This window comes from Lissotriton vulgaris, chromosome 5 (genome assembly GCF_964263255.1).
Source record: "Lissotriton vulgaris chromosome 5, aLisVul1.2, whole genome shotgun sequence".
NCBI lineage: Eukaryota > Metazoa > Chordata > Amphibia > Caudata > Salamandridae > Lissotriton > Lissotriton vulgaris.
This window is the reverse complement of record NC_141693.1, coordinates 22,486,130-22,509,263: the sequence shown is the minus strand read 5'-3', so window position 1 is coordinate 22,509,263 and position 23,134 is coordinate 22,486,130. Positions and strand designations below refer to the sequence as shown.

At 48.1% G+C, this 23,134-nt stretch overlaps 1 protein-coding gene across 1 annotated transcript; it reads left to right on the top strand.

The window, feature by feature from the left end:
• Positions 1-22,850, top strand: LOC147710026 (uncharacterized). Its single transcript, XM_086919308.1, has 2 exons — positions 1-1,324; positions 22,792-22,850. Exons 1-2 carry the CDS (start codon positions 1-3, stop codon positions 22,848-22,850), a joined length of 1,383 nt encoding a protein of 460 aa, XP_086775434.1.
• Positions 22,851-23,134: the final 284 nt, after the last annotated feature.

The window sequence follows — 23,134 nt, the reverse complement described above, 5'->3', positions numbered from 1 at the left end:
ATGCAGACTGCTGATCAGTCGGCTCCCCTCACTCAGGGGACGAAGGAACCTGGCTGTTCCCAACCACTGCCGCCGGCGGTTGGCCGCGCGTTGTCACAGGCGCTGGATTCGGTGATGGCTCCTTTGCGGGAGAGTGTGGAGGCCCTCACTCAGAGTATCCCCGGGGTGTTCAGTGGCGCAGTGCCTGCGACCCGCGGAACTAAAGGCGTGCAGGGGGGAGGAAAAAAGTCGGCGAAGCGTCACGCGGGGCACTTGGAGGAGTTCGACCGCCTGAGGGAATCCTTCCATAAAAGTGCGCGGACGCTTAAAAATCTACCCTGCCGGGAGGGATTCTTCCCCGGAGATGATGGCGACGAGGTCGCCCCGAATTCGGACCTGGATGATGGTTTCCCCTTGGAGGGAGAGGGTGTAACCGAGGACGAGTCCTCCTCGGACGATGAGGATGAGGGCTCAGGACGCCCTTGGCGTCCTGCGTCGCACTCCTCTGGGTCCCTGGCAGGGGATGACAAAGTCCCGGACATGTTCGACCCGGCGAGGATCTATCACCCGCGCTCGTCGGAATGGACCCCGGATCCCAAGGTGGCGGCGTACGTAGCCAGTAAAGTGCGCCAGCCCCTGGAGAAAGAGATTAGGACCCGCATGCGGGGTGAATGCCCTCGACCTAAACTGGAGGGCAGAGTGGCAGCCACTCCTGACATTGACGAGAAGCTGTACGCGTTCTTCGCCAAATTTATGAAAGACCCCAGGAAGGGTATCGATCGCTCCTGGCGCAGCTGCCAGGACAAGCTCCTGGATGCCGTGGGCCCCGTCACCCAGATCATCCAGTTGGCCGAGAGGGCCAAGGAGTCGGGGTCTCCGATGTCCACGGAGGTCGTGGCAGGTTGGGCTCAGCGGGCCCTATGCTTCCTGGGGAACGCAAACTGTGCGTTGGCGGCAGAACGGAGGAGATCCCTCCTCATTAAAATAGATCCGAAGCTAGGGGATCTAGCCACGTCAGAGGCAGGCCCTGTTGCACAAGGCAGGCTTTTTGGTGAGCCGTTTATTAGGGAACTCAACAAGTTCGTAACAACTTTCTCTGCACTCGACAGAGCACAAACGTCCATAAAGAAGATTTTTCCAGGTCGGGTTTTTGCTGGGGCCGGACGAGGACGGGGTCGCTCCTCCGGCCGTCAGCCCCAGCAAGGCCCTAACAACAAGGCCCAGCAGCGCCGTAATAATGGCTGGACGGATGGACGCCAGGGGAACTTCTACCCTAGCAGAGGTGCCGGCCGAGGGCGCGGCAGAGGTTACCACGGTGGTGCAAACGCACCAGGAGGCCCCTCCGGTGAGTGTTACCCTTTTTTCCCCAGTCGTTCTGGGAGGGAGGCTTCGGGATCATCTCCACAATTGGAGCAAGATCTCCTCGGACCCGTGGGTACTTCAGACAGTCAAGGGGTTCAGGATAGAGTTTTACGGCACTCCCCTACAGAGAGTTCGCCCCCGTCCCTTGGTTTTTTCCTCAGAGGACAGACTTCTTGTCGACACAGAAATTGCAGATCTCCTCAAAAAAGGCGCGATTCGCAGAACGCGCCTGCACCCTTCGGGCTTCCTCAGCAATATTTTCCTGGTCCAGAAAAAGGACAAAGGCTTTCGCCCAGTTATCAACTTGCGAGAATTCAACGAGTGGTTGGTCTACCGCCATTTCAAGATGGAGGGCATCCATCTTCTCCGGGACATTCTCCTTCAAGGGGATGGGATGGTCCGTCTGGACCTGAAAGACGCGTATCTCACGGTACCGATCTTTCCCCCTCACAGGCGCTTCCTTCAGTTCATGTGGAACGAGAACGTTTTCGAATTTCAAGCCCTTCCGTTCGGCCTCTCGTCGGCCCCATGGTGCTTTACGAAGCTCCTTCGGCCGGTGGTGGAAACACTACGCGAGAGGGGGGTTCGGATGATCATATACCTCGACGACATCCTGATCATGGATCAATCGTCGGATCGTCTGCGGTCACACTTGACCATGACTATTGCCCTGCTCCAGGACCTGGGGTTTGTGGTGAATGCCCCGAAATCGGATCTCCTCCCGAAGAGACAAATCTCTTTCCTGGGCTTCCTCATAGATTCCGAGGCGGCGAGTCTCAGTCTCCCGCAGCAGAAGGTGAACAAGATCCGCAAGGAACTTTCACAGACCCTGAGGAAGGACAGGATCTCCCTTCGACATCTGGCCCGTGTTGTGGGCCTGCTCTCCTCCTCGATCCAAGCGATCTTTCCGGGCCCACTACACTACAGGGCTCTTCAACGCCTGAAGGCTCAACACCTCCGGAAAGGCCTGACTTATTCCGAACTCATCTCCCTCACGGAGGAAACGAGGACGGAAATGCGATGGTGGATGGAACACATGAGTGCGTGGAACGGGAGAGCGATCTTCGGATCCAGCCCGGACCTGATCATAGAATCGGACGCCAGCAGGGAGGGCTGGGGAGCCCGTTGCGGAGAGATCACAATGGGAGGCCGTTGGTCGGAAGACGAGCTCCGTCTCCACATCAACTGCCTGGAGCTTCTGGCGGGCTCCTTTGCGATCAAATCCCTGACGCAGAACAAAGTATCGTGCTGTATTCTACTACGCATGGACAACATGTCGGCGGTTCAGTATATCAATCGCCTGGGTGGACCTCGGTCCAAGGCCTTGGCGAACATGGCGAAGGACTTCTGGCACTATTGCCTGGAGAAGCAGATTTCTGTCTCGGCGGAATATCTCCCAGGCACGCAGAACTCGATAGCGGACTGGCACTCCAGAAACTTCCTGGACTTCAGCGATTGGAGGCTGCACACAGCGGTCTTTCAGGCCCTGCAGGGAGCGTGGGGTCCATTCACGCTGGACCTGTTTGCCTCCAGGCTCAACCGTCAACTTCACAGGTTCGTGAGCTGGAGGCCGGACCCGGAGGCGGTCGCGGTCGATGCCTTTTTACAGGACTGGGCGACGGAACAGGCGTACGCATTCCCTCCGTTTCTCATGATTCCTCGAGTAGCGGCTCAAGTTCGCCGCCAGCGAGCTTCCCTGGTTCTAGTGACCCCCTTTTGGCGGGCTCAGGCATGGTTTCCCTCACTGCTGGAGCTGTCTTGGGACTGTCCAATTCGACTGCCCTCGTTTCCGTCGCTACTTTCGGGGCCCCTGGGAGAAGGGCACCCGCTAGTACTTCAAGGGACCCTGGTCCTCATGGCATGGAGGATTTCCGGGGTCGGTGGCAGGACGACCGCCTTTCGGCGGGAGCAGCAGAGCTCATCAGCAAGGCCTGGGCCCCTGGTACGATCAAAAGGTACCGATTGGCTTGGCAGCGGTGGCGTCGTTGGTGTCTGGGAAGACACGCCGATCGGTGGGGGCCGACATTACCCTCGTTCTGAATTTCCTGGCTGAACTGTCCGACTCGGGCTTGGCGTATCGGTCCATTAATTCTTTCCGGTCCGCCATTTCGGCAGGACATGTTCACGTCGATGGACGCCCGGCGGGAGAACACCCTTGGGTTTGCAAACTTATGAAAGGCGCCAGGCTTTCGGTTCCTCCCGAGCCCAGGTACTCCAACCTCTGGGATGTCAATATCATTCTCAGGTTCCTTACCTCTTGGCGGGATAATAGCTACCTGTCTAGGAAAGAGCTGTCAGCGAAGCTGGCTATGTTGCTGTGTCTGATTTCGTGTAAACGAGTCTCTGACGTGCGGGCGCTAGACGTCTCGGCACGCGTATTTACTCCGGAAGGGGTAACGTTCACAGTGGCTAGGCGTACAAAGACTAGCATCAGGTCAGTATCGTACCCATCTTTCTCAGATCACCCTAAATTGTGTGTGGTGCGTTGCCTCAAGGCGTATGAAGACATGACCGAGGATTGTCGCCCACCGGGAGAGCGTCAACTCCTCATTGCTCTGAGGAAACCTTTTAAAGCGGTTTCATCCCCGTCTATTGCCCGATGGGTCCGTTGGCTTATGGCCGAGGCGGGCATAGATGTGACCACGTTCGGAGCTCACTCTGTTAGAGGTGCCATGGCTTCTAAAGCCATTCAGGTAGGTGGTAGGTTGGAGGACATTATGGCGGCAGCAGACTGGTCCTCGGAATCTACCTTCAAAAAGTTTTACTTCAAGCCTATCTATGGCGCAGCAGAGCTTGTTGTGGATAAGCTTTGAAACTGCATAATCCTCGCCTCCGTCCTGACATAGAATGCGAAATTTCCTAGCTTACGTAACGGAAAGTTTCAATTCTATTAAGGACTAGGAGGCGAGGATTATCCCACCCGAGCCGGGGCGGCCTCGTCCCCCCCATGTACCATCGTATTTCAGTAAGTACTACTTTTTGAAGTGTATTGCAACCATGTTATACTATGCATTGTGAAGATCACTGTTTTTGACCATGTCAGTTAACTGATTTGCTAACTATTCTGTTTATGCATGAGCCATGCTTCGTAGTTTTTCTACATGCTATGTATTGATGTGCCTCGCTTCTGGTCAGAAGGACTGGATAACGTTTTCCTTATTTACTTTAGGACACGACCAGAAAGAATAAGGTGTGTTACGAAACGGTCTGCCTCACAGAGAAGACGAGGAATAGAAGAGGACGTCATGGCTAGTTATACGGCGGACGGAGCCATCATTGGTTGCTGGTTGCTATGGACACTGTTTTCCCATGTGCTCATGGGAGTTGTGGTTCAAGAAAAATGTTTTGATTGGTTTTTCTTTGAAGTGCTGATTATAATAAAGAGAAGAAAGGACTGCATAATCCTCGCCTCCTAGTCCTTAATAGAATTGAAACTTTCAGTTACGTAAGCTAGGAAATTTCGCATTCTTTAACATCATTGACACCAGCTCAAGAGTGTCAAGCATCATCAACCATCGAATGCATAACTAACATGGCAGGGAACACAGACCAAAGTGTGTCACACAGAATGTGCGTCCACCTGTGGATGACATGGAAGAATGGCATTGCGTGTACAAGGATGTGCCCTTCACCATGTTGCTGCTGGGTACTGATACAGTGTTTACAAGTGCAGTAGCCATTGGCATGCAGACATGTGTAGATGGCGGTGGGCATGCTCCACCGCATGAATCGCGGTAGCTATCGCCTGGCCACGGCAATGTGACACCAGCACCACCCCTTTCACAAGTGTGGTAGCCATTGGCATGGAGACATGTGTAGATGGCGGTGGGCATGCTCCGCCACATGAATCGCGGTAGCTACCGCCTGGCCCCGGCGGTGTGACACCAGCACCACCCCCTTCACAAGTGCGGAAGCCATTGGCATGGAGACATGTGTAGATGGCGGTGGGCATGCACCGCCACAGCGGAGGCGGTCATTGGAAACATTTGAATGATGCACCATCGCGGTAGCTCACCCCGGGCACCCGCGGTGCGTCTCCACCATGGAGCATTGCCTACAGCCAATGGCAGCTATGATCGCGGTGGCATGATGCAGATTTGTAAATCACGGAAGGTGTGCACCGCCACCGCAGAGGCGGTCATTGGATACATTTGAATGATGCATCATAGCGGTAGCGCACCCCGGGCACCCGCGGTGCGTCTCCGCCATGGAGCATTGCCTACAGCCAATGGCAGCGATGATTGCGGTGGCATGATGCAGATTTTAAAATCGCAGAAGGTGTGCACCGCCACCGCTGAGGCGGTCATTGGATACATTTGAATGATGCACCATTGCGGTAGCGCACCCCGGGCACCCACGGTGCGTCTCCGCCATGGAGCATTGCCTACAGCCAATGGCAGCGATGATCGCGGTGACATGATGCAGATTTGAACATCGCGGAAGGAGTGCACCGCCACCGCAGAGGCGGTCATTGGATGCTTTTGAAAGAGGCAGACCTGGACAACCAATTGTAGCAGCTTTTCAGCTTCCAAACAACCCCAGGGGGCTATAAATCTGTGGGAGTGAGCCTCACATTTCCACTGCTCACAGAGCCTGCTGCCTGGGACCCTCTCGTGCTGCTGCCTGAAGAGCCTGCTGCCTGGGACCCTCTCCTGCTGCTGCCTGAAGAGCCTGCTGCCTGGGACCCTCTCGTGCTGCTGCCTGAAGAGCCTGCTGCCTGGGACCCTCTCCTGCTGCTGCCTGAAAAGCATTCTGCCTGGGACCCCTCACCACTCACTTCCACCACAGGTGTTCCATGACCACAGGGATGGCAAGGACAGAGAAGATCTGTGCCAGTCCATTTACAAGTGAGGAGCAGGGGGTGCTTGTGGACGAGGTGCTGGCACAGTACCCAAGGTGGTCCCAATGTAGTGGTAAGTCTCCATGAAGGTAGCTGTAGGGCAGGGGGGTGTCAGACGTGTAGTTGTGCAACTGCAGTATATGCCTGAGGGTGTGGGGTTGTGTACGACACCGACAGACAAGCTATCTCCAGGGCGAGGGAGTGTGTGTGTGTCCCAATGTCACTCTTTTCGATGCCTGTACTTGTATGTGTGAGTGGGGTGTGGTACATTGTCAGCCATACAGAGCCAACGGATGTTAGCCATGTAGGTGCCAGGACAGTAATTGCTTGTGTGAATCTTTCAGTGTGCCCTTGTAGTCTGAGTCATTGTGACCCACAGAGTAGGTTCAGTGGCTGGCTACCCAAACGATAAAACATCACCAGACTCACATGCTCCTGTTCCTTCACACTGAATAGTAGATATGCCCCATCTGTGCCCTGTATAATTCCAGACTTAAACACTTCTGTCGATGCATATTGTGTTGAGGCATCCTGCATTTGTGAGATTATCATGGAGCCTAACTGCCCACATGTGTGCCTGCAATCACAAATGTTTGGGCCATGCAGAGTGCCATTGTGAGGGGTCACCCAGTTTTGGAGGGAGGGAGGTTACAATGAGTCCTGAGTCTGGGTCTTGCCACTGTACTGATAGATGTTGTTATCTGACATTGTGTAACTAATCGTTTACCCTTCTTTTCTCTCATACCTTCAGCTCAAAGTACACCAGCGTAAGGCCCTGTGGAGGGCCATTGCAGTAAAAGTGCGAGCCCTGGGGGTTTCCAACAGACGACGTACCCACTGTCACAAGAGGTGGGACAACATCAGCCGGCTGGCAAAGCAAGTGGCAGAGATGACATTGGGCCTGCTACCACGCACAGGGAGATTGGCACGGAGCAGCATGACTCCACTGATGGGCCGCATACTGTCAGTGACTCATCCGGACCTGGATACACGTCTGAAGGAGCATCAGCAGCAAGGCAGGGGTGGTGAGTATCTGGGAGGGTGACTTTAGCTGGGAGTGGATGCATGTGTACGGGGCCTGTGGCAGCGGTGACCCATGTAATGTGCGTGTGTTGCTATGCTGTGATGTGTGATGTGAGTGGCTATTGTGATGTGTGCTTGTAAGAGGCATTTGCCCACCCTGGCCTTACTGAGCTGATCCTCGCTGCTGTACTTTCGCATTGCCAGATGTGATAGGCTCCACATGGTCATTCATCATTGGGATAGTGTGGAGAATATATGTTGTGGTGAACTGCAGTGTCAACTTCATGAGTGTGACTTCATGTATGCCTACTCTGCATGCACCATGATGGTTGAGGCCAACACATCTGAGAACAATGTGACCGAGATTACCACATGGTGCTTTCTATGGCCTACTTGGCATTGTGGCATGTAATGTCATAATAGGTGTGTGTGTTGTCCCCTCTTGTTCCCTGAAGGTCTGTCAGTGGTAATAAATGTTGTACCCACATCATGTCCCTAGGGCAGGTCAAGTTGAGGGGTGGCACTCCATCTACGGGAAGGGTGTAGTGCTGTGTGGCATCAACATGCCTCACTCAGGGCAGTTATTCAGCGTTACAGGCACTGTTGTGGTCTATGTTTTGTGTTGCTGCACAGTGATTGCAGGGAATGGTGGTTACCATGTAGATTTGGGCCTCTCCTGTACTGCATTGATTAGAATTTGTATGACCAGATTATGACACTTACACAACCCTGTATCTCTCTCTCATGCAGATTCACAAGATACCACGGAGGAACATGAGTCAGAAACCAGTGGTGGCGAGAGTAGCACTACAGCTGCAGCGGAGGCCAGTGACACAGAGCCCACCAGCGCATCTGAGGGGGACAGAAGTATGCAGGAGGAATCCGTGGCTGAGACACAGAGTACCACATCATCTGATGCCAGCGGGGATGCATCCTGGTCCACACAGCCCTCCAGCTTGCAAAGCAACTGTTAGCACCACATCACCTGGGGCTCTGTCAACACAGTCAAGTGAGCCTGCTGTCCCCAACACACAGCCAGGTACAAGTCTGCATGACAGCCAGGAGTGAGTTGACATCCCCCTCATACGCCTGTGCCTCATACAGGTGTGCTAGTCCTGAACATTGTTGTGTATATGGGTGTGTTGCTGGCCCAGTTGCTCTGCAGTGTTGGCCTCTCCCCTGCCATCGACACTGGCCCTGTTGCTCTGCTGTGTTGGCCTCTCCCCTGCCATGGACACTGGCCCTGTTGCTCTACTTTGTTGGGCTCTCCCCTGTGCAGCCTCTCATGTACGTGCTGTGCCAACTGCCATGGACACTGGCCCTGTTGCTCTGCAGTGTTGGCCTCTCCCCTGCCATCGACACTGGCCCTGTTGCTCTGCAGTGTTGGCCTCTCCCCTGCCATGGACACTGGCCCTGTTGCTCTGCTGTGTTGGCCTCTGCCCTGCTATGGACACTGGCCCTGTTGCTCTGATGTGCTGTACTCTCCCCTATGCAGCCTCTCATGTACTTGCTGGCTCACCTGCCATGGACACTGACCCCGTTGATCTGCTGTGTTGGACTCTCCCCTGCCATGGACACTGGCCCTGTTGCTCTACTGTGTTGGCCTCTCATCTGCCATGGACACTGGCCCTGTTGCTCTGCTGTGTTGGCCTCTCACCTGCCATGGACACTGGCCCTGTTGCTCTGCTGTGTTGGCCTCTCACCTGCCATGGACACTGGCCCTGTTGCTCTGCTGTGCTGTGCTCTCCCCTATGCAGCCTCTCATGTACTTGCTGGCTCACCTGCCATGGACACTGGCCCTGTTGCTCTGCTGTGTTGGCCTCTCCCCTACCGTGGACACTGGCCCTGTTGCTCTGCTGTGTTGGCCTCTCACCTGCCATGGACACTGGCCCTGTTGCTCTGCTGTGTTGGCCTCTCACCTGCCATGGACACTGGCCCTGTTGCTCTGCTGTGCTGTGCTCTCCCCTATGCAGCCTCTCATGTACTTGCTGGCTCACCTGCCATGGACACTGGCCCTGTTGCTCTGCTGTGTTGGCCTCTCCCCTACCGTGGACACTGGCCCTGTTGCTCTGCTGTGTTGGCCTCTCCCCTACCGTGGACACTGGCCCTGTTGCTCTGCTGTGTTGGCCTCTCACCTGTGCTAGGGACACTGGCCTTCCTGTTTGTGTTTCACCTGTGCATATTATCTTGACTGTGTACATCATGTTGTGCCTTGCTGTTGTCTACTATTGTTCTACTGCTACATCTGTGCAATATGTGAATAAATACAGTTACTTCTGTTGTGTGTTTTGTCAGAGTCCTTGCTGATTAAAGTTATTTTTGTGTTTGCATTTGATTGGCTGTGCCCCATGCTCTATGTATCACTTCAACATTGCAAGGCTCTTTGCAGGCATCAGATTTTTAGACAGGGGTGACAGGATCTTCAGTCCATTCTGACCCTGATTATGGTGTAATCTGTGATGGCTATTTTACCTGCCATGCAGTTATCTTCTTAGTGATTTGCTATTGTTGGATACACTGTTCACATGCCAGGTTGTGGGACACTGCCAGCACAGGGTGTGATGCTCTGCTAAGGTTTTGGAGCAGGTTGGTATATGTCATGATGTATGTGTGTGGATTCCTTTATGTGTGCCCAGCCGTCTATGTGTATGGTCATCTTGTGTTGGCCCTTAGTCCTGGTACCATGGCCTACATGAGATGCATGGTCTTGGGTGTAGCAGAGGTGTGCAGTGTGAAGGGTGTAAGTTTGTAGCGGATGTATGTGTGCCCCTGTATTGTGAGAGACACACATGTTTCACCCAGGAGTTGTATGCCTGTTGTTTGTTTTGTCTTGCCCTGTGTAGAAGATTGTATGCACTTGTGTGAGCTGTTTGTAGTGCACTGTGTTGTGTGTTGGTGTGTCCATGCATTTGTGTGTGACTCCTCCTAGTTGTTTTTGTAAGTTTGAAGTGTGCAAAGTGTATGAGTTGCACATCAGTGTTGTGTTTGAGTGATTCTCAATGTATCTTGGGTGTGTTTGTGTAGACTGTGTGACCCTGCTGCTCCACACTGGCATTGTGTTTGTGATGCATTGCAGGCACATGGTGGCTTTTCTACTCCTGTTTGGCATGGTGTGTGTGGTGTTACGCCATCCTCTATGTGTGCCACTTGTGCATTGCCATTGTGTGTCTTCCCTCCCTCTATTTGTGTGTGGGACATCCACTACATGTCTGCTACTGACATGCAGAGTATTTCACTTTGATGTCAGCTGTCCCCATGGTTTCCATGTGTGTGTGCCTCCCCATCACTTCATTTGTGAGCTTGTGCTTTGTGGTGCAGTTCTTGGGCCATAAGTGTTGTTCCACTCTGGACATTGCCACAATGGTGTATGTGTGCTGTCCTTGTGCTATTAATCATTCTGTTGTGGTCATCTACACTTCAGCTGTGTGTGCTGCCCAGTGCTCTGGTGGAGGTGGATTGGCTCTTGTGTCCCAGAGTGGTGCATGTGTGGTTGTTGTGTTGGATGTGTTGGTGTTGGATGTGGTATTGGTTCAGTTCCTGGGTGTGCTGTAGTGTTTGTGCAATGCTGAATTGTGGTGTGTGTGGTGTGGTTGTGTTGATCATGTGTGTGTGTGTGTGGCTGTTGTGCTTGTTCTGCACACACTGCTTGTTGAGCATGCAGTGCTGTGTGTATGTGGCCTGGGCATTGCCTGATGTGCATCCCCTGATGCCTTGTGGTGTTTGTTGATTGGTGTTTGATGTGCATCTGTGATAGGTTTGAGGTGGCAGGGTGTGTTTGTCCAGATGCACTTCTTGTGTGATTTGTGTTATGGTGTGTGTGTTTTGTTCCTGAGTGATGATGTTGTGTACTCCTGTTGTGTCTGTGCTCCCATTGCTTTTCCCAAGTTGGGAGTACAGTGTATGTCTGTTTCTGTTGGAGTTCGGTATGTGTTCATGTAGTGTTTGTGTGTTGTTCTTGTGCAGGCATTTGTTGAGGCATCCCTGTGTGTGTGTTGTGTTTGTGGCTACACCCAGGGTGTGTGTTTGTTTGTGTGTGTATGTGCTGGCAAGGATTGTGAGCCTTCAGTGTGTGTTGCACTGGTGTTGTGTGTTTATTGTCAGCCACTGCTGCAGTGGCTGTCTCCCTGGTTGTGTGTTGTGTGGTGCAGGGTGTGTATTGTGCTTGCTTGTTGCATTGCTTGTTGGTGTGCATGGGAGTGCATGGGATGGGCACCTGGCCTATGACTTGATGGGGTGTGTTGCAGTGTGGTTTGTGGTGGTGTGACCCGGTGGTGTTTGTGCCCTGCCCATGCCTTGGAGTGACCCTGCCTTCTGCATAGTGTGCATGTGTCGACCGCGGCGGTGATGTAACCGGGACGTTGCTGCTGGTTCGCGGACAATGTGTGTCCCGGATGCTGAGGGGTGCCATGTTGTCAGGTGGGTGATGTGTGGGTGCCCTTGTGGATGTGTTGTGACCCCCAGCAGGGTGTCTGTGTGGTGATTGGACCCTGTGTCGGCCAGTGTGTTGTGTGTTGCATTTGTGTAGTTGCGTACCTGCGGCAGCGTCCGCGGCGGCCCATCTGACGATAGTGTTGTAGGAGGAACATCACCGGGTGCATATGGAGGGCTAGGTTCATGGCGTTCGGGTCCGGGATCCTGGCTATCTCGCTCCGCTGTCGAGTTTCCGCCTGCTTAAACTGGGCGGTGTCTCCGCTGCGGTGCGTCTACTTGTTTGGTCCATCCTAATTTGTTGAGCGGGCAGACGTCATTCGGCACGGCGGAGAGTCTCGATTGGCTCGGTGGCGGGCGCACTTTGATGACGGTGCACGGCGCTCCGCGGCAGATGGGAAATGACCTATGTTTTGCTATCCTAATGTTGCAGACGTGAGTTCCGCTGCTCGCGGGCAGAAGAAGCTGTTTTTCCGCCCGCCACCACCGCAGTGGTGCCACCGCCCGACATCCTAATGGGCCCCATTGTGTTAGATATTAACAGGCAAACACATCATCTGAGTAAATTGGATGTTGCTGAACTAAACACACATTTTAGAACTTGAAATGCCTCAGTTTTAAATAGACTGACCCCATGCTTACATTTCAACACTAAATAAGCTTTCCAACAGCTGTGTTTTAACTGCTGCTTAACAGCAGCTGTTGTTTTGATTATAGGCCACGGAGAGACAGGAATGTTGACTCAGCTACGATTTTGTCAGTTAAACACTGGGTAAAATCCTGCATTTCAGACTGCTGTTTTAAAAGTTACAAAAATCAGGTTCATTATTTTAGATAACAGGAAAACATTTAATGTAGGGATTTCCTTTCTTAAGGCCTTTTTGCATAAGCACATTCTTGGTTCTGAAAATATATAATGATTGTCCTTTTAAAAAGTGGCGCAAAACTTCTCATGTTTCAAGTTAGGCTTCTGTGCTTAGGCTTATGAATGAATGCATCTAAATATGATAGGCAAGAAATGAAGCTTGCTTTTCCTATGCGGAATTATCAAAATGATTGGTTTTATAAAACAAATTAATAGTAAATATGAAAAAAGTGATTAAAAAATAAGTGCTTTTAAATTAGTTTTTTAATATTTATAAAGCTTAATACTCATACTGTGACCTCCTAGCATTAACATTAAGTTTAAGTTGTGTTGTACCGCATAATGAGGATATTTGCATATGAAATCACTCTGCGTAGGCGTAACAAACTCATTTTTATAAGGGTATATATGATATCTTTCTAATTTTTAATTCCTGTGCTAGCTAGAGAACATTCTGAGGATGACTATTATGCAAAAATTATAGGATATTCATTTTTAAGTGCCCCAAATGTCAAAGTCGAAATTGGGCAAAATTCACTAATTTAAAAACAAATTCTGCATTCAGAGTAGCTTTTAAAGTGCCTTAGGCTTCAGTAAATGCATACATTTAGGTATAATACAAATAGCTGACTTCTATATTGTTCGACAAGTATACTGTACACTGCTTATAATTGAAAATTTGTATAAAAAGCAGCAGAAGTTATTTTCGTAACTCTAAACTGACAAACAGGGGAATGGGGCTGCATTCGCACACAGAACAGCAGAATAGGACAGCTGGGCAGAGTTAAATGTCAGTTCTATATTTAGAAGCCCGGCAAGGCTTCCAGAGAAGGTCTGCTTTGACATTTTTTTGGGCAAATGCAAGCACTTTATGTACTCATAATTATTTATTTATGCATTTTATAAAGTGCACAGCTACCAGGAGGTGTCTCGGCGCTGCAAAAGAACAAAGCAGAGGGGACTAGGTGGATCATTGATTAAAGAGCCAGGTCTTTATCTGTTTCCTGAAAACAAATAAGGAAGGGCTGGTCTTAATATTGGAGGGCAGTCTATTCCAAAGTTTAGTGGTGGCGAATATGAACGATCTGTCACCCCACAAAGCCTTCTTTGTACATGGAACCATGAGAAGATTAGTGCTGGATGATCAGAGTTGTCTAGAGGGATTGTAAGGGGACAAAGACTGTTTGAGAAAGTAGAGCCCGATTGTATTGATGGATTTATAGGCAATGCAGAGTGCCTTGAACTTAGCTCTACTTCTAATCGGCAGCCAATGGAGTTGGCGAACCACCTTGGAAATAGATTTGAATTCAGGGGTGCCGGTCAGAAGTCTAGCTGCTGCGTTTTGGATTAGCTGAAGTTTATTGTGCACCTTTTCTTGTGCAATGATCAGAAGTCCATTGCAGTAATCTACTTTGGACATTACTAAAGTACTGATCAATGTTTTAGCCCCTGAAGCTGGGAGAAAAGGGAGAAGCTTTTTAATAATTTTAATAGAGTAAAAAGCAGATGAGACTACAGAATTGGCATGATGGATAAATGTAAGCTTGGTATCAAAAATGACTCCCAGATTTCTTACTTTGGTGACTGGGATAGGGGGTATTCCTAGGTTGGATGGCCACCACAGAGCTGACCAGGCCGGTGTCAGATTAACAAAAATCATGACCTCTGTTATGCTGGAGTTCGGCCTCAAGGAATTATCTGCCATGCAGGAGCTTATGGCAAGCATTCCTTTCTGGAAGTTGTCTGAAACCCTATCACCATCGTTGTGTATAGCTAACACAAGTTGGGTGTCGTCAGCTTAGGAGGTAAGGCCCATATTGTAAGATGTAATGACCCTCGCCAAGTCCAGCATATAGATATAAAATAGTGTTGGACTTAGCGAGGATCCTTGAGGGACCCCACAGGGAAATGAGAATGGAGGCGATTTGAAGGTGCCTAGCATGACAGATTGTGAGCGATTGGACAAAAAAGACGCTAGCAGAGCTCTAGCCATATGTCCAATTCCTAATGCAGTGACACTGTCAATCAAAATGACATGATCGACCGTGTCAAACGCTGCTGAAAGGTCGAGCGGGACAAGGACCGCTGCACCTCCACTGTCCATGATTTTTCTAATTTCATCTGAGGCTTTAATAAGTGCAGTTTCTGTCCCATGTCCCTTTCTAAAACCGAATTGCATGTCATCAAGCAGATGATGTTGTTCGATGAACTGGGTTAGTTGAGTGTTCATCACCCTCTCTGCAATTTTTGCCGGGAGCGGCAAAGAAGCAATCGGTCTATAGCTAGCCGTGTCATCTGGATCTAGATTAGATTTTTTGATGAGCGGTTTGATAATGGTTTTTTTCCATAGAGTAGGGAAAATTCCGGTCTTGAACATGGAGTTGATTATGGAGGCCAGATTGGCTCCAATAATATCTAGGTCAAGTTTAAGAGTAGCGGGGGGACATGGAACTTCAGGGGATCCTGATTTTGATGATGAAATGAGGGGTAGGATAACATCAGCGGATACTGAGGTGAATTCATCAAAGGTTGGAGTTTGGGCAACCAGGGAAATGAAATTCCTTTTAGAGAGAGAAGTGCTGGGATCACTAAAGTCTCTTAAGGATGTGGCGGAGGGCTTGAAGTTAGTGAATACATTATAGATGGAACATACTTTCTCTTGGAAATAGGTTGCCAGAGAGTTGCAAAGGTTCTGCGTCTCGATGGTAGGGGGTGTTAGGCCTTACCCCGTTAGTTTGGATACCACTTCATATAGTTGTTCAGCCAAATTGTTTGCAGAATTAATTTGGTAACAAAATAATTGACTGTAATTAAGAGATGTTTATAGGCGGCAAGGGATTGTTTATAGATACGTTTCTTTGAAGGGTCATAATTTGAACGCCAACTGCGTTCCAAATTTCGGCATTTTTGCTTTTCACATCTAAGAGACTCGTCAAACCAAGGTGCAGAAGGCGTGTTTCTATTATTAGATCTACGTTAAGTTGGTATTGACTTAGTAACTGCATTTTTTATCCAATTGGTGTATGAGGTGGCTGCTAGGTCAGGGTCAGTGGGGGAAAGAACCGGTTGATTAGAGATCAGCGAAGTGTGGAAATCAAGAGCGTCGATGTTGCTCCATTCCTTTAACTGTTTCGGGAGTACAGTAGTGGGACGGGTGGCCTGATTATATTTATATTGAATGTCAAAGAAAACTGCATAATGATCGGTCCAGGACAGAGGGATAATGTTTCCTACAGTTATATTTTGGTTATTGGAGAAGATTCCATCAAGAATGTGTCTCGCAATGTGGGTGGGCAGCGTGACCAGTTGTGGAAGGCCTGCAGCCTCTAATTCGGCCTAAGCGAACTGTATCCTGATCCCTTTGTACCTCCAGATGAAAATTGAAGTCACTTATGATGGAGAAGTTGTTCTCCCCTGTGACTAATTCTAGTAGGGTGTCTAAGGAGAGCAGGAATTGCGAACGCAATCCAGGGGGGCGATAGAGGAGTATCCCTTTAAAGGGGGGCAGATGTGGAAATGAAATGGTGAAGCAGCATGCTTCACATATTTTGGAAGGGACTGGTTCTGATTTGAGAGAGTAGGTATCCCGATATATAATGGCAGGCCTCCACCTCTTTTTCCTTGTCTGTCGTGTCTATAAACTAAGTGACACATCGCTGTGTGAAAGCAGCGATGCGTCACTTCTCAGTGCGCACTCCTTGCGACATACCTGATGCTTCATATTTAAAGTATGACACATCATGTCGCAAGGAGTTACAGATACCAGTCCAGCTTGAAGCCAAAGTGAAGGTAACCAGCACAGGCATTGCTGGTAAGCATGGGCGGAAAATCCGTTACGCTCGCGGATTTTGCGGATTTTCGGTAAATTCGCAATCCGCGAGATTCGCGAATTTCCCGCAAAATCCGCAAATCCGCGAGCAGCGGATTTTATGGCTTGCTCGCACTGTTCGCGTGAGTTCGCGGTTTCCCAGTTCAACTTCGCGCCCCGCGAATAAGCGCTAAATTGCAGAAATACGATCTTAGCAAAACTGAAACTACTTACCAGGTTCAAAAGTTCAAGCTCATCATTAGTAGCCATTTCCTGTAGTGCTTCCTGAGGGGCCCCTCTAGAGTTCAGTTGCCTACTTGCAACTATTATGTGACCCTGCTCTGACCCTCAGAATAGTTACACAAAGGTCCTGAATTACAGCTAAGGCAGACAAGCAGGAGCCAGGCTGGAAGTTCAAATCCAGTGACACATTAATCAGCCCCTAATTCATTATTGTCAGTTGGGGCAGGGCAGGTGTTGTAACTAATTTTGCAACAATGAAAGCACTTAGCAAGTGCAAAAGATCACTAATCAGGAAGCACTAAGGAAGCAGGTGCCAGCTAAAAAAATATTCTGTGACACATTAATCAGCCCCAAATTAATTCAGGTCACTTGAGGCAGGGAAGGTGTGCTTTGCTTTGCCACAATAATGTACACTGGACAACCAGAGGGTGCTGTGATGAAACAGAGGGTGGCATGGGTGGTCCAGAGGGTGGCATGAGTAGTCAGAGAGTGGCAGTGGTGACAGAGAGTGGCAGTGATGAAGAAGAGTGTCCCAAACAGGCTGGACACGTAGAAACAACAAGTTCGCAAAACTTGCGACCCGACAGGTAAGTTCGCGTTTGCGAAATTGTACAAAACCCTCGCGAACTGGCAGAAACCCGCGCGAACACACAAAAAAAAATCCGCAAATTCGCGAGAATTCGCGGATTTTGCGGATTGCGAGTTCGCAAATCCGCAAAATTCGCGAACGCGAGATTCGCAAAATTCGCCCATGCTTAATTGCTGGCAACTAGGACCTCAGTGAAGGCTGGAGCCCAGGGATGAAGTGTGTAACCCTGCCACTGTCTTGGGCGAAAGACGGGGTCACAAACCAGAAAGGAGAAATTGTGGATCAGACCGACCAGAATGGCGAGGAGGCTTTGCTTGAGGTGACCCCTTTTGAAACAAGGGTTGCTTCAGAGATCCTAGCATCAGGCCTCTGAATCTTGGTCCTGAAGTGAATGCAAGTTTGCACCTTTGTACCTTTGTTTGGTGGTCAAGAGGTGCCTGAGCACACTGGATGCAATGTGTGGCCCCAACGAATGAGCCAGCAGAGCAATACAGGAGTTAGGGAAGGACTTGAGTTCAGGGTACAGGTGCTGTGTCTCTGGTGCCTGTTAGATTGAAGTGAAGGAAACTGGTGCACTGCCTGAGACACTGGACAGGATCGTTAAGAGCGTTTGCCCTGGTGGGTGACTGCCCTATCCTGAAAGAAAAGACTTTTCCCTTGAAACTGGGCTGTGATTCTTGGGTTGCGAGTTGTGCAGCTCCACTGTGGAAACAACAAGAGCCTGCCTGTGAGGCTCAAACGGACACAGGAAGAAGACTTCCCTCTGGTTAGTTGTACAGCGGCTTCAATTTCCCCAAGGACGTCTTCTTTTTCTTGTTACTAATGTACCCCTTTGGATGTTTCGTTTTTAAGGAGGAGCAGTCCTTTGCAGCTCTTTGTCCTAATTCCTATTGCCCTGTGTGGTCCTCCTGGTTCCAAATATGATTAATGTTCTTGTCCTCATAAAGGGAACACTGTAAAAGTGTACAAATTTTTTTTTTATTAGATATGTGCTGTTAGCTATTCTGAAACTGAAATGAATAGTCACTGAAATACATAGGAGCCCTGAAAATGTTTTTACTAGACGGTTTTAGGATTTGCTTTTGCTTAGGACTAGAGCAATGATAATTCTGTTTGTAATAGTGGTCATTACTTTCTCCTGCTATCTGTATGTTAATTATGACCCAATGCTCCATTCTCTTTGTATTCCTGTTTATACCTCATATATACCCGCTTAATGAAATGTTTAGAATGGAAAATGCCCACCTAGCAATGAAGTAGGATATTGATAAATGTATGAAAATTAATGTGCACATATTTTCTGTGTTCCTACTGGATCATAGGAATCTCATGCTAAAAGGACCCTCTGTTAAATATTGCAGGGATTTGTTAGCCTGAGCTAAAAGCCATTTTGTATTTCTGGCAGCCATCTTGTTTGCCATGTGCTGCCATGTGCTTGCCATGTGCTCTGTCCTCCCTCAGTGTTGACTCCTCTTGTAATCTGCCTAGAAACAAACTATATTTAGCATCTTCCACCTTTGTACATGCTCAGTTGAGCTTGCAGCTATCCTTGCAGCTGTTTCTAGTCTGTAAATGTTAGGATGTGTTCACCAGAATTAGCAACTGTTAGCTCCTCCCACTTTGTTTAGCAAGCACATCTTGCATGCCCATATTAGTCATTTTGCATGCTTACATGAGCCAGGACTGTCCCTTGGTCTTATGCTGACTATGTAACCCTAAGCATATATAAGGCCCCTGTTTTCTGCACTCCTCACACTGCCTCATTCAGTGGCTAAGGCTTCTGTGTGACGTAGTCTCTCTCATTTGAGGTTAATAAAGAGGTTATTTTTATATTTCAGCTTCTGTGCCAATTTCTTCTTTGTTGGTTTAAAAGGACCAAGCATCAGTGGGACCCCAGAGAAGGTTTCTATTTTCTAGAGGTGGAGTTCAGTTGGGAGACTGACCGTTTACGATATCTGGGCATGCAAGTGATACACCGACCCGAAGTCCAATATGCACTAAACATAGGGGCAGTCATTGTGAACCTGAAGGAGTGAATCCGTTTCGGGAATAAGCTCCCCCTCTCCATCATGGGAGTAGTTGCACTGGCCAGAATGGTCATGCTGCCTCGGTGCCTGTATGCACTACAGAAAAAGTTCTGCCACATCCTGGATTCCACGTTCACTGCACTAAATAAATTATGAGTCTAGTTGGTATGGGTCGGAGGCCGGAGTAGGTTGAAATTGGACACACTAAAACTGGGCATGAATTTAGGGGGACTGGGACGCCAAAATTTTAGACTTTACTATTTTGCTGAATTATTGCAGCACAGTGGTGCATGGAGGGGCACAACATAGAGAAAGCACTACTAGCAGACCGAAATAGAGGCACAGACCTACTAAAGTACCTGAGGATGGGTGCACAGGTCCCCAGCACATGCTCATTTGTAATCCGGCAGGTGGCAGCGGTCTGGGAGCAGGCGGTCTACCGGGTTATTCGCAGGGTACCATATAAAACTCACTCCCCCTACAATGGTTGCAGAGGTTCTGCCAAATCCAATCATTCATAGATATTTCCAAATGGCACAAAGGGGGATGCTCGACGGCTGGGAATTTATATGCGAATGGGACCTTTCTGACATATGATGAAGCGATGGAATGATATCAAATTCCCGAAGGGCATTTTCTACAATATACCAAAATATCACACACAGTTCGCAAAATGTGGCCCTCCTTCCCAGATAAGCCACCAGAGTTGGAGTTGCACTGGTTAGCACTGCTGCTTAATCCAGTGTCTACTAGAGGTCTAATCTCCCGCATCTATAAGGCCTTTAAGGAAGACCTCGCAGTCAAGAAGTCTCTGATAAAAAGCCGGTGGTCTGAGGACTTACCAGTTTTCCTTACTGAAGGTGAGTGGAAAAAAGACTTGGCACATGTGCAAAAGGTAGCCAGCAATGGCAGGTTCAAACTTTTTCAGTTCCACTACCTACAACACACTTACCTGACACCCCAGAGACTAGCTCATTTTAACCCAGAACGGCCCTCACATTGCCCCCTATGTGGCGCAGGCCCTGCAAACTTCCTGCACATGACTTGGACATGTATCTGACTCCAAAGGTACTGGTGCCAGGTAATCCTGATAATTCGGACTGTCACAGCTGTTAAAATAGAAGTGACCACCAAAGACTGCCTGCTTGGGGGTACTCCCGATGTAGAAAATAAACCTTGTCCTTAAACCAACAAAGAAGAGATTGGCACAGAAGCTGGAATATCAAAATAAGAAGTTTAATAACCTCACATGAGGGAGAGTGCATCAATACGATACCCTCAGGCCAATGTATGAGACAGTCTACGGAGAACAGAGATCATGGGTCCTTTATACTGTATTTACCGCTGAGCATGCAGGGAGACTCAAAGAGGCAGTATAAGTGTACACATGAATAGCTAGTTACATATAAGGATACACAAGAATCTCTTAGTCAACAGAGTGGGAGGGGTTACAATATTGCTGACATTAGTTGAAATACCCTGACAGTTACATTAAGAGCAGGTGCATTCTGGCAGCTAGAGGCCTTTCTGAGCATGTGCGACACTCAGTGCTGAAGGAGTTAACTGTAACAGATGATATAAGCAGAATACAAGGGCAGGCAATAGTGAAGAGAGAGAAAGCACATGGCGAGCACATGGCTAACTAAAATGGCTGCCAAAAACAAAATAGCTTCAGCTGATGCTAACAGCCATTGCAGCTAGTTTCCACACTGACACCAAAAAAGGGAACACGTACACAACACAAATTTGCACTCCTAGGCCAAATTTTAGCAAAACAGTGCATTGCTATACACTGGACTCAACCCCTCCCCCCCAAAACTAGACAAATGGCTGTCAGACATGCAAAAATGGGATGTAGCGGAAGGAGGCCATCTAAAAGCAGTACTCTAAAAAAGTGACAGTTCCCTTTTCTTAAGTTTGAAGTAAAGAAACAAAAGGCCTCTGAGGGATTTTAAACCAAAAGTCAAGGATGAGCCATATATTGTATCCAGAGTTGCAAGGAGATTGACAAATTTACAATTGTAACAATTTTCAAAAACAGTACATCAGAGAATATTGAACAAAAACGCAAAAATACTGATGAGAATGTGCACACACAAAGGAATGTTTCTTACAAAAAAATGTATTGTATATTTGTACCGACCATTAGGTTAAAAGAATTTTTCACATTTATTCATAAAAACATTAAAAACTTTAAGAAAAACAAAATGTAGCGAAATATGTCGACGCGGCGTTTCGGTGATGTGAGTCGTCACCTTCTTCAGGACAAGATTTCAATTAAAAGCACTACAGAATTAAAAATACAAAATATACAATTACTCCATATCTCCAATCAAACAGAAACCGAATGCAATAATTTTAAACTAATCGGCACGGAAATTCCTATTATATTCTAGTGTGATCCATCAAGATTTTTAACATGTGCATTCTCATTAAGTCTCCAGATGTTCTCTAGGAAATCTTTGTGTATAAATAAACAATAGGTTTGGACAAAAACATTTCTAAGTCGGATAACAGGCCTATACCACATTTGTTAATCTCGCAACCTGCTATGATCAAACCTTTCTTTGGCGTCCCTCAACGCAAAATTACTAAATTTGTAGCACCTTTTGAGGTTGAGCTATTATTATTCAACTCCCGTTTTTTAAGTTGAAATTGTGTTTATGGGCTGTAAGTTTTGCTGGATTTAAACAGATTAAGTCATTATAAGATGGCCCCCCCCTGCAACGCGGTAAAACCCGAAAGGCCTCTCGGAATGAGGTGACCATTGTAACACACGTTTTGCCCACTCGAGACGCCAGAAGAGATTTTGAACAGTAAGTAAATTACAGACCCCTAAAACCCCTTTAAGTAGAGATACACCTCTTAACCTACTGCCTTAAGCAATTAATAGTAGGTAAAAGAAAAACATTTTTTTCTTTATCCTGCTAGAATTGAAAGAGCGTACTGCTCAAAACAGGAGCTGCCGCCAAAGGAGAAAAGCGAGCACTTAAAAATATCGTGTAAGGTAAGACCGACGAAACAACCAGAATAGATGCTTTACAAATAGTTTTAACTATTAGGAAATGTAATGAATCCTTCCATATTTTTTAGGAAAACATTCCTCATTTCTTTTTGGGCTAAGAAAACAACGACCGTCTTCCTTAGGATTTGAATAAAAAATAATCCAGGTAAAAAATTCTTTTAATAACCTATGACTACTGACTATCATTAAGTTAAGAGAAGTAGAAAATGGATGTGTACTAGTAACATGCATACCATTAAGAAGCAGCCATGATCAATTTTAAGAGGAAATCCAATCCTTTGCATGGGAGGGAAGGTCAAAAACATAAATAGACCCACGCCCCAATACCCCTTTTCTTGTGATTTTTGGTAAGATACCCTATCGCTTAAAATAAAGATGCAAATAAAACGAGTTATTTATTTAAAGAATAACAGAATGAATGCTTTTGCCATATAGGAACAGTGATCATTTGATAAAGGGCTCTATTGTGAAGAAAATAATTGCAAGTTATTCCTACCAAGAAAAATCACAGAAATAAGGTAAAATCGATATGTAAACATAATATAGTTGACAGAGACGAGCAAGTGTCTGATAAACTGATGACACCCGTGTTTAACTTACAGAAACTGTGATAAAGCTGAAAGAGTTTGGAAATCGCCCTTTGACTAAAGCGGTCACCTAACAACCTTGTAGGTATGTATGGCAACAATAGATTTTAGAAATTAAGATCCACCAGATCTAATCGGTGGATAGAGGGTAAATGGATGATACCCAGGGCAGGATTTGTATAAATCCAGCAAAACTTACAGCCCATAAACACAATTTCAACTTAAAAAAACGGGAGTTGAATAATAATAGCTCAACCTCAAAAGGTGCTACAAATTTAGTAATTTTGCGTTGAGGGACGCCAAAGTAAGGTTTGATCATAACAGGTTGCGAGATTAACAAATGTGGTATAGGCCTGTT